This window comes from Teleopsis dalmanni, chromosome 2 (genome assembly GCF_002237135.1).
Source record: "Teleopsis dalmanni isolate 2A chromosome 2, ASM223713v2, whole genome shotgun sequence".
Taxonomy (NCBI): Eukaryota; Metazoa; Arthropoda; class Insecta; order Diptera; family Diopsidae; genus Teleopsis; species Teleopsis dalmanni.
This window is the reverse complement of record NC_051847.1, coordinates 241,539,112-241,552,381: the sequence shown is the minus strand read 5'-3', so window position 1 is coordinate 241,552,381 and position 13,270 is coordinate 241,539,112. Positions and strand designations below refer to the sequence as shown.

The window sequence follows — 13,270 nt, the reverse complement described above, 5'->3', positions numbered from 1 at the left end:
AATTCCGGATTGGGGAGGAAAATGGAGGCGGAGAGGGATATATATAATATATTTGTTACCGTATTTTAATTCTCATTTGGTTAAGTTGTACTCCTAAGACTTTCCACATTTGTACAAATTACCACTTATTGTTCATATCGAAGAAGTTCTGTATTGTTTTAATATTTAACTGTTAATAGTAATATTTAGTAATATTCTTTAATTTGTTTTGTTTTCTTAAATATTTCACAACTTAATTTGAGCATGTAATATAACACCAAATGAAGCATTTCCATACTTGTAATAACGAAGTTAAATCATATCACTTACAACATTTAATTAAATCACCTGAAACATTCAATTTAGCAACAATTCACATTCGTGCAGAGAAGAAACCAAACGAGATTGGCTTTAAGTTGTCTGCACTGAAGCCAAAAAGGTTTTTTCGATCGAATTAAATGAAAAATTTCCTAAAATGTAAGATTGTTGCAACTCGCAAAACGCGTCGCGTGTTAAGGCCATCATCTAAACCACGTGACGATATACTCACTAGTCCGGAGTCCGGGGTCCGGGGTCCGGACGGGTACATATGTGTACAAACGTAAATTGATAATAATTGTAATATTAAGTAATTACAATAAAAACTGGTGCATTTTTGCGTAGACAACAAATTTTGCTGTTAACTAAACGGAGCTGAACTCCGTCCAATAAAAAAATGAAAAAAAGACTTGTCCGATCGTGTAGACAATTGCAGATACCAAGTTATTCAAAAATGTCGTAAATCAAACTCTATTTGTGCAATTTCTTTGTACAAGACAAACTCGTTGGAAGCACTTTTTGTTCAATCCCGAAAGCTTTTGTGGTCCAGTTTCGACTGGTCAATGCTGGAATTTCTAATACGAAATCAAAACCATTTAAAGGAAAAAACTTGCACCATTTTTTTAAGTTCAATGTGCGGATTACAATGCAATAGAAATGACGTTCGAATGTGCAATGACAGGTGTTATTGTTGTTAGCCGGCTAATGCCCCAGTGATGATAATGCACTACAGCTGATAACAATCTCAAATCGCACGAGTTGGCTGAGAAATTGTTAGAAAGTTTGTTGGCAACTAAAGAAAGTATGAGAAACTGAGTTTTTCTATAAAAAGAACTTAATTATTGTATATAAAATTATAAGTCAATAACATATAATAATAGTTATTAAATGTACAATAAATTTTTTGCAATAAATATTTATTTTCATTTAGCTTGTGACATACATATCATACACAACAATATACAGTATTTAACAAATTTATTTGTTAAATAAAATTAAAAACTAAATTAAATTAAAAACAAATTTATATTAATTACATTATTAACAATATCAGTTTATTATCCTTTAATCATATTCAGCTCCAATCGTTAGACTTACTTGACCCGGTTGTACAAATGTTTGATGATACCATTTATTGGTATCCAGCACAACTAGTTTGTTGATATGTAATGAAATCACATTTCCAACAAATATATATTTATTTACAAAATATACTTACTTATGTCCCCCTTATTAACTACTACATCCATTTGTTTGCACTTAAAATAACATTCTGGAGGCGGTGCTAATACCCAACGTTTGCTACCGCTCAGTTGCGCTTGCCAGGATGGCAGATGTACATTATCTATCTAAAATTCAAAAAAAATTACAATAAATTAGTAATAATACATACATTAATTTTAATATACATTAACATTAATATTACATATTAGAACGAACGAATGAACCACAGCTATAAATAACTTAATTAAATATTATTGTTTTGCGAATTTTAACTTTAGATTTAAGTCTGTAAAAATTCTACTCTTAGTCCATGCTTATAACTAGGAATTCATAATAATTTCATATAAAGCTCCTGTGAAATAGCCTCCATAATCGTGTGATCTCACAACTCTGTATTATTTTCTAAGGGTACATGTGAACTTACTGTTCCGCACAGGTTAATAGAGACCTTTGATCACTTCAAAATGATCACTTGCAAAGTTATAGTCTCAGCTCGTTGAAAACTGGCTTTTCGTTCGATCCAATTATAGTTCATATATTAATAGCATATAATATTATTTTTAATAAAGACACTTTCAGTTAATTTGACAAGTTTCTAGACACATATTTACGAATGTATATGTTTATTATAAATTAATAATTAACTTACATGCATATGCGCTCCGAGTCCACTAGTTCCTATAAAAAACCAATCAACGGCATTGTTTTCTGAAGCAGCAGGCAAGAAATATGGACGTCCATAATGTTTCCGGAATTCTTCAGCTGTATCAGGATTGCAATTACTCCAACCAAAATACCAGGGGGTAGTACCCCTTTGTAATGCAACTCGTTCCTCCGACATATCCAATGCTTGTAGAATATTTTTAAAACCAGTCTTATATGGCAAAAATTGGCAATCTAATATTTTTTGTTTACGCTTGGAATTTTGATAGACATCACGAAAATACCAATAATCAAATTTCTGGAAAAATAAAAGCAATCTACAGAAACTATCTGTATAAGATCTCAAAAAAATATTTTAAAATTTGATCAATTTATGTCTACTGCTCTTTGCGTTCCATTGTGTCATGAAGGATCAAAAATGAACTTGTGATTAGCAATAATATAACAGAATATAAAAGGAACACATTTTTGAGTATAATCAAAATTAAAAGGATTTGAAAAATCTGTAGAAATTTAGCGTTTTTCTCAAAGCTTCAATAGATCAAAGTGTTTCAGTAATGTAACATTGATTAACGGGATTATGACAAATCAAAAATTAACTACATTAGGTATTAAGTGTATAGAAACTAATATATTAGGTATTAGAAACTAATGCTCTGTATGAAGTAAAAACTATGGAGAACGGTGGTTTCAAATGTGCAAATTAATTTGATAAAATTAATCAAGCTACCTAAGTGGTATTCATTTATTAAAGTGGATACCAAGTAAACTGTATGAGAAATCTCTAGCGTACTATATAAGAGCGAACTAGGATAATATAAATGTTTTATGGATAATAATTCCAAAGCTTCAAAAATTTTATATACTCATTTTATTCAAATTTATTGGTCCATACATAATTATTATATTATTAATTTGAGATGTTTAGTAATAGTTTTGTTTCGATTTAATAAAATGTTGAATAAGGTATGGTATATATACTATATATTATATAGTATATAATATATACTTTAATAAAAAAAGTTTTTTTTTGTTTGTTCAAACTATGTTAAGGCAATTCAATTCATTCAGACTTGGGAGATAGTTTTATGCAATTTGTATTATTTTGATTTTAGTATTGATAATTTATTTACATTACGCAAGATAAACCAAGAATATGAGAAATAAGATTATTTCATGCATATATATGCAATACATGTTAATATTCATATATATAATATAGTTTTTTCAAAACAATTTACTCACAGTTAGTGCGGTCCAGTTTTGTGTAGCGTCTTCCACAATGACAGGAGTGGCGGAATATGCGTACTGACTCTCAAACTCATTACTGGTGATAGTACGCACTCTTGCCACTTTGGAGATATTCTCACAGAAATCGCACTTTTCAGCCGGCCGAAAAGCGTAGCGCAATTGACGGGGCAAATCTAAAAGGCAGCGCTACAAATTTTTTTAAAATATTAAAATTTAGAAAATACGCGATTCGCTTTATATTTTAATAAAATTAATTAAAAACTAATTATAAAGAAAATTATTTATTTTTTCCATCTTTCTTATTTATTAAATTTTATTTAATTAAATCGCATATTACCTTCGTTTGCAATTCACTATAGTAAAAATTAATTGAATAAAATATTAGACAAATTATTATTAATATTTTTATTATTTTTTTACTTTTACTATTGTAATTTTTCTGATTATTTTTCAAAAAATTTTCCACGCTTTTCACTTGTAATTCACAGATTCTTTCACTCTTGCATTTTTCAATGACTTTTTGCAACTGTTGCTTTGCCGAGGTTATGCCCTCATTTTCCATTTTCTTGGCAATTCTTACTTGCACTGGTACACGACTAGTCTCTTATGGGTCTCCAAAGTAACTGCTTCATCGTACGGTTGCGAGCTAAGTACTTAGCTGCGCTTGTTGCGATTTCCTTTAGATTGCCAGCTTTTATACTTCATCCTGTGAATTGTTAATAATTTGATTATCGGCGTGTAGTCAAGCTTTGACGCAAATCTTATTATGTGGGCGCACATTTCCGCCAAGAACATACCAATTTGGAGTGGCATTGTTCGTGTGGTCACATGTGATAAGCGCAAAATTGATTGCTATCCATAGAAAAATTGCTTCAAGCGCTTAATAAAATTATATTTTTAACATGTATCTTCTTTTGTGCACAAGTGTTTCACTGGAAAGTTGTCATAAAAATAGAAAGTGAAATTTGTTGCTATTGAAATGTATGGAAGCACTTATTTTCATGGCACAAAATTAATTTGAAATTTAATTTTTGTAGTTTAAGCTATTTCAGTAAAGTTATATTATGGAACTATTTCAGTTTCATAATATATTTTTAGTCCCAAACTTTTAATTTTGGAACTAAAAATTATAAAATAAAATTTAAATGGAGATTTCATATTATTGTCATTAGCAGGAACAACGATTATAAATTATATTATATGCACATTATTATTATTATAATTATATTATTAATATATTTCTGAGTATAAAGGATTTAAGGCTGCTAAATTTTATATAATATATATCGTGTGAAATCATACATCAATAATATAATAATATATTAATATTACATTGAGGTAGACAGGTTTCGAACAGTAGTGAATTACAACAACAAAGTGCTTATTATTTTAATTAATTACATTTTTGGCTGACCATACAGTTGTTTCGAGTAAAATCGTTGAAACTGTCTACGATTAAATTGTCATTATAACTGATTTTCATCAAGTTTAATATTTAAATTGAAAGTAATCATTCAAAAAAACTATTTTATAGATAAATATAAATCAAGCATTAAAATTATATATATTTTTTTACTTTCAGGAGGCCATATACAGGAGATAATACTTGTATTACTTACGATGCAGTAAATGCAGCCTATCTAGATGCGAGAAAAAGAATTCGTAAGTATGCCTTTGAACCTTTCTGAAAAATATTTAAAAAAAGAAATAATGATACATATCGACATGTGAATAGTACTAACTCTTCAGCAAAGTCAAAGATACTTTTTTATGAAATCACATTGAAACTTTAATACTAAAATACTATTGTTTAATAAATTTTTGAAGTCAAAATCTGCTATATTACATATAATATTTCATGTTATATAATATTATATAATATATATAATAATATATATATTATGTATAGTATTGTATACTATGTAGACTATGAATATTGCGTATTAATATTTTGATTAAAATATTATGACTAAACCGAATAACTATGTATTGCTATATAATCTTCCAGATTGATAATTACTTGATTATATCAAAATTGAAATTTTGAAATAAATCTCAATATACAACTTAACAGTTTTTTTTATAAAATTCCAATAATGATATTTTCAGATGTTTCGCAGCCAAAAGGAGATTGGAAGGCAGATGACTTAGCCACTGTTGGTGAACTAATACTCGATATTTCGATACAATTAGCGAGAACGTAAGTCATAATTCCAATCCAATATTTTTTATTATTTTTTAACTTTTATTGTTATAATTATTTTTATTTTACTTCATTGTTAATCTTAATCAAAACATCAAAAATAAATTATTTAATCTCTAGACTTTAATGCTATTGCAAGTGGGAAGGGTATAATTTAATGGCTTAATGCTTTAAGCCAAACCTACAATTTTTATAAAATAATAGCAAAAAATTGCTTACAAATTGCTTTGAATGATGGAGGAAAAGGCCTATAGACACGAGCGTCAAATTAAGAATTTTGGTTGCATTTAAAAAAAATACAATTAAAAAAAAATTTTGAAAAAATTTATATCTATCAATCACCGCACGATACACACAAAATTATGTTGTTTGCATGGTTTTCTTACATATGCATTATTAATGAAAAATTCATAAACAAATTGTTTAAAATAAAATGCACGTTTCTTGCAACATGTTGCCAGGCATAACTTCCAAGACACAGAAAAACGCATGGAAGGAGTTGCTTATACTAATTTCTTTATAAATTTTTAAAAGCAAAGCATAAACATTGCAGTATTCATTAAAATGACATTAATATTAATTTCAAAGCATCTATTAGTATATTTGCGATATAACTATAATAAAGATCTTAGAGATATTTCGTTATCCTATTATAGACGTCTTTAACTTCAGCTATTATTTGTAGATTGTACGTAAATAGTTGCTGCATGACGAAGATGGAGTTGTTTTTGGAACTGAGATGAACTTCATAATTTAAATGAATACATCTTAGTCATTTGCAGTCTCCAATTCTGAAATAAGTAATTATACATTTTTTGTAATTAAGATTCATGTCTTGTAAAATATCCGTAATCGCACAAAAGAATGTACAATTTAAAAGCATAAACTTGGAAATTATTTGGTTAGACATATTGATTTTAAATCTTTAAAACATAATGTTTTAATACTTCAATTTTGAATTATTTTAATATAATTATTTCGAATAATTGACGTGTTAATTATAGTACACATACGCTATATTAGGCTGGAGTGGTGACCTTGTACAGCAAAGCCCACTTAAGCTCAAATAATTGTTCGTACTAATACTACGAATTGAAGTTTTATAGAATAATTTCTAAAAAGAGAGCAATGGGTGCAGATGCAAGTAACGCTGAAATGTACGATTCCCTAATTCAATTGAAAGTGAACCAACTAGTTAAGTCTATAAGGTTAATCCCCAGTTTCATAGAATAACAGCATTATCAGCTCTATATAGGCATATATAGTTGAAAAAAAGGTGAACACAGATTTGTCTTGCTATTCAAAGCCACAACCATGATAAAAATTATTAGTTTCGTACAGTGGTTTCCACAATCACTAGATGCCAACTTGCTGGATTTCATGGTCTGGGTCAGCAATAAAAATATCAGAGTACTTATGTGCTCATATAAACTTCTCTTTTTGAATTCATGAAGATTCATTAATTCTTGCCAAATTAATTCTTGTGAGTTTTTTCTTATTTAGAATCGAAATCTTTTTCTGTCGATTCTAATTAAGAACCGATATCGTCAAACTGTCCTGCTTTTTTACAGGTCAGAGTGATAAACAAAGCTGTGAGTACTGGTAAGATAATTCTTTTATTTAGTAGTAGATCTTATGGTAACGTAACTGAAGTCTATAGTTCACACTTAAGGCAGCATTTTTGTAGTTTTAAATAAATAAAAAAAATGTATAATTATGTTAAAGCTATTTGAGCCAGTGCACTTGAGCACACTTACTCTTACTTAACTTGAGGTATTTTAAAAACCCCTCTTTACGCCTTATATATGTTATCAACATATTTTTTATGTTGTCTCAATATTAATTACACATTTTTGGAAATTTCCAGCAGAAAGACGTCTTATAATATAACGAACGTATTCATTGAAAATTATAAGTAGCTGCTTTTTAAAACTAAGATGCACCACAGTTAATTAAAAAACAATTATCATATAGGTATTTGAATATATGGTTAAGTCTGGACACTGGTATTGCAATCGTTCAGGTGTATCATCCTCATGCATTTACAACAATAATCTCGCTTTTAAAAATTTAAAACTATTTTTTTTTTCTATATATATATTTTCTATATATTTTCTATATATTTTCTGTATTATATATTTCATAACATGAACTATAATTAATTGTAAATAATTATATTTTTATATGTCAGCTTACTTCTCTGTTTTCCCAAATACAAAAAATCATGTATCAATATTTTATTGAACACCTCCAACTGCGTTAAAAATGAAATTAATTTATGAAAAAAGTTCAAAGTTTGGATCATTATCAGTTGTTTTTTTCCTGTTCACCTGCTTGACAATGTATTGCACAATGTAACACAGAAGGTGAGTCGAATTACACTGAACACAAAAAAGTTCATTAACCAATGCAACACAACTTGAAAAATATCTTTGTTGCAAGAGAATCATGTGATGTTGCTCACAACTGAAAGCTATGTAATATGAGATATCATGAAATGCAACCCTCAAGATTTTATGTAAAACCAAAATTAAGCCAAAAAAAAAATCGAAAAAAAACAAAAATTGCAAGCCCAAACCGCATCTGCAGTTTGTAAACAAAGATTTTCTTATGCAACCTTAAAAGATACGAATGTGCTACCTTCAAGTAGAATGTATTATTGAGACTTGAGAAATCTTGTAAGAATAACATATATTATATTTACTAAAAATAGTCAAAAATTAAGTTAAGAAAAAAAATTATTATCATTCTAAGATTCTTATATATAGTTAGGTTTTCCTGAGTTGTGATTTGCAACAACAAAATTTTATTATTTTTATTAACTGAATTTTTGGCTCACCATACAGTTGTTTTGATTATTGTCAAATTCCCATCATCAGTGGTCTTTTTGGATATATTTCTTACATATAATTATATATAACTAATTTTTTGAGACTGCAAGTACTGATCTCTACCTCAGAGGTAGAGATCAGTTCTTATATATATGGATATGGTCGATAATGGGGAGAATTTGCTTGTACTTTTCTTGTAAAAACATCATATGAGTAATTAAAGCAATTACTTAAAAATGTGCAGTTGTAATGAAAGTAGTTTTAAGGGGCGGAGATAAGGGTTGGATGTGTTTTGTGAAAACATAATATATAAAAACACAGGTTGTACCTCATACAAAATTATGGATTATATGTTTAGTTCTAACATAACTATATCTCATTCACTTAACAAATATCACTTTTATTTCAAAATATTTTCAAATGTAGTGCACTTGAGAAGTCGGTATGGTATGCTTAAAGCATCTGCAGTAAAAAATTGTGAACATTTCCTTTCTTTAAATATTTGGAAAAAAGTAGGTGACTGAGATGCAAACATCTTAGCTCAAAGAGGAGCTTAGTTTGTGGTCGTCAGTATGTATATATATGTATTTATATATATATTTAGTCTTGCAGTGGATTAATCTACTGGCTTGTATGTAAGTTTGTCATCTTAGTCGCTGCCAGCTGTACTTTCACTTACACGCAGCCAAGTATCTATAGTTGCAGTTGCTTTGTTCGTGTTCATTTCAAATTGCATTCAAATCAAATAAAATATAAAATAAAATAAAATAAAATAAAATAAAATAAATGTGATAAAAAAAATATAAAATGAAATAAAATTATTACACGTACAACTAATTATGTTTTTATCTTTTTTTGCATAATTTCTTTTTATTGAAAACGAAGATGCAACTGTGGTTCGAGTTATCAAAACTGGATGCGACATGCACAACATGCGGTTAAATGGTTTTTATATAATCTGAGATTATTGAGATAAATCACATTAGCACGTCTTGCATTGATTTTGATAGATTAAAATTGTTTTCGGTAGACAAATTTTTATGTTGTTTCATGAGTATAACAAAGATTTATGAAGGATGTTTCGTTGTTTAACATTTATTGATTTTTTATATTTTCATAAATATTTAGATATAATTTTCTTCTTTTTTACTATATGAGTTTAAAGATTTGCAAATTTAGAGATATTTTGAATAAATTTTATGAAGCTTAGTAAATTGAGATAAGTATTATTAGTTAATGTGCTGGTTTTCTATCATTTAGTTAAAATAAGAAATGTGGTATATTTATATTATTTATATATATATATATATTTTGTTTATAAATTAATTTTAATTATTTACTCAACAACTTCTGAGGTTACTTAGAATTGAGAATTCCATGTTCTTTGGCGGTTCAAGTCATTGTTCTGAGATTAATATCGAAATCGTGAAAATTAGGAAACAGTGTTGGTCACGTGCTGCAGTTTTTGAGTTGAATAATTGTCAAGCATTTAATTTAATTACAAAATTAATTTACTTCAGAATTGTGAAAATTACAAATTGCAGTAATTTAAAGAAAACAAATTATTGATACATAAATCTTGAAAACAAAAAAAAAAAATAAAATTACTTGGTTAATTTGTTACTTAACAACATTTAAGAGATTTACATTCAAGTTAAAAGAAATAATTAATCATCTCTAGAACGCGACACTCAACTGTTGAAGTGTATGTTAGATTTAAATAATTTGAAGCTATTAAAAATAGTTATAATATATATTGATGGCTTAGTTAAATTAATGTGATAATTATATGTACCAAATATATGTACCAAGACTATCACAATTTAAAATGCTTTTAGAGACTTACAACTTAAAACGCTTCAAAGATTACATAGAACCATGTACCAAATCATAAATCAAATATTCTACATATACACATTTCCTTTTAGATGGTACTTTTTGCAATATAAAGATACTCATAGTTAATGATTTACTAGTCTATAAAAATCAAAGTTTTAATATATAATAAATAATATATATAATATATTTGTGTAAAATATATAAAATAATATTTGACAAATCATTATTTAATTAGTCACTCATTAAATTATTTTCAGTATAGAGTTCTACACTCTATAACAGCTATTGAAGCTCACTTTTGTCTGGGTTACATTGGTAATAAATAATATTTACTAAATTTGGGATAAAGTATACCTAAAACGGATTCAATAGTTAAATGCAATTCATTCGATGCATTTTGAAAAATGTAGTGTTAAATGCTGGGCAGTATCTATTCAGAAATAAAGATTCCTGGAATCTCTTATTCATTTGAACTAATTTATTTTTTCGTATAAAAATTAACGTACTATATATATACCATGTATATTAATCATTCTGAAATATAACGAAAAGTCAAAGAAATAATTAAGTTAAAAGAGTAACGGTCCGAAGGCTGCGTGGTATTCTATATCATATGATATATCGCAGGTGGAGCATATATTGTGAAAGTATGTTATTTGAAGTAGGTCTATGCTACTGAGTTAATACCGAATTTGGGGTCAGAACAAGTATTTAGTCTCTTAAGTATAATTCCACGTTTTCATTGTTATTATAGTCGCTATTATTATTTCCAAATTTTTGTATTATTTTTTAAAATTTTAAGTTTTGTTGATTTTTTCAAATAATAATTTAATTCTGTTTATATATATACAATTTTTTTTTGTTGAGTTCTGCAACCTATACTAAAAACATGCTACACTTTAAAGCAAATTAGTAACAAGTTTTCAAGAAATAAAAGATTTACTGTAATTTATGGGATAAAGACGTCCGGTACTCTACCCGTATCAATAAAAATACTTTTATTATTGTGTGAAAAATTATTTTTTATAAAAATAATTGAATAAAGGATTTTAATAGCGCGCAATACTCGATGAACGGTTCTGGAAACCATGTAGTATTAAGTTCATTATTATTATTAATTTTTTTAAGTATTGTTGACATCAATATTTATCTCTTAATTAAAGTCTTTATTAAAATTTTTAAATTTTTGGAGTGTACTTTAAAATATTAATTTTTATTTTTTTTTAAACAAATGTTCAATTTAGTTTATATTTATTTATTTTTTTTTCTTTTTTTTTGTTAAGTTCCGGAACTTTTGTTAAAAAACTAGTTATATTGAATTAGTTGACCTATAATACTTTATTTAAGAAAATATTAAATTTTTGACATTGACAGGTACTATTCAAAATATCACAAAACTTAATTTACTTGAATGTAATTATGTTTCACAGTTAATGAGAGAACCATGACAATGCAATTTGACGATGTTGATAGCAACATTGGTGACGGACTTTTGATATATTGAAAAATGGTTACTTTACTAATTATTGTCAAATATTATTAATTTTCTTTATCCTAGTATTTTTTTAATTGTGAATATAAAATAGTTCTCTAATTACTTCCTTATAAAACAAGCATAAAAATATGTGTGTTAGTTGTATTATATATTGCCCATTAGCAGTTAAGTTAATATCTACAGCAATATAGCAAAAATATTCCTCATATGACATATTCCTTCTGTGGTCTAAGCAAAGTAACTCTATCCATTCTTATGAACGGTGCAGAGGAAAAAGAAAGACAAATAGAGTTCTATTGGGAAAGGCTACCAGGATTATCACAATCTAAAATGCTTTTAGGGACTTACAAACTAAAACGCTTCAAAGATTGCATAGAACAATCAAAAAATAACCTAATAATTATTACGGGATAGTTGACCGGTCACTATAGATTGAATAATCACCTAACAAAGTAAGGAATTCAGTTCAACTCAGACTGCAGATACTGTAGGGAAGAGAGAGAAACTTCATACCACGTGCTTGGGGAGTGCCCGGCACTTATGCACAAACGAAAGAAACATCTAGGAGGGTATATCATGAATCATAAAGATTCAAGACTAGGAAAGATAGGTTCAATACTGTCTTTCATTAAAGAAATCGGATTTGTGGAAACGTTCTAATCCAATCACAATAGATCATTTAGGTCGCAGTGCTCATTGATTATAACAAATTTGTTTTTAAAAAAGAGAATTTTTTTTATTTTTTAAAGTGTTAAAAGTTACTAATTATAGTAATATATTTATTTATAAGCAAACACCACAACATATTGTTTCTGTTTATGAATAATTATGTTTAAGTTTTTTTCATATAACAATTACCAACTATAATTAAATTATTTTGTTCGCATTATAATCACACTTAATAAATGTAGTTCACTTACAAACTGATGAAAAAATACAACGGAAGTTTTGCATAAAACAATTAAAAATTAATAACAATAAAAATTAACCAAATTATAAATATTAAAGCAAAAATTTCACAATTTCAAACATTTTCTTGCAATTATGCGAATTTTAGCATTTAAATATCTAAGAAATATTTTAGCTCATTGACACATTGATATGAATTCGAAAGTAATATCTGAAACAGCATATTGTTACCGTCTCGCCATTAGCAACATTATATCATTGACACAGACGTTAGCAACATTTTTAATGTTGCTAAAGCATTCATTATAATTTATTGTTATAGACTTTTTCAATTTAAGCATTATTTTGGTGCGTTCAGTGTGTGACTTTGAAATGCATTAAAACTTTTTTATTACTACAATTTTTTTTATTATTGTAGATTTTACACGAACATTTATCAATGTCAGGAAGTTATAAATGTTTTTTTTAGTTTTTGGCAAATTAACAGATGAATTTATATGAAGTGTTTATAACAACAACAATGTAAACAAAATGAATGTATATAAGCAAGTGTTGCTT

At 27.3% G+C, this 13,270-nt stretch overlaps 1 protein-coding gene across 1 annotated transcript; it reads right to left on the bottom strand.

The window, feature by feature from the left end:
* Positions 1–1,235: 1,235 nt before the first annotated feature.
* Positions 1,236–3,817, bottom strand: LOC119686092 (the record flags this gene model as incomplete). Its single annotated transcript, XM_038100558.1, has 5 exons — positions 1,236–1,448; positions 1,517–1,646; positions 2,171–2,482; positions 3,430–3,621; positions 3,773–3,817. Coding segments are annotated over 5 exons (765 nt in total), but the record flags the coding sequence as incomplete, so codon positions are not given.
* Between the last annotated feature and the right edge of the window lie 9,453 nt (positions 3,818–13,270).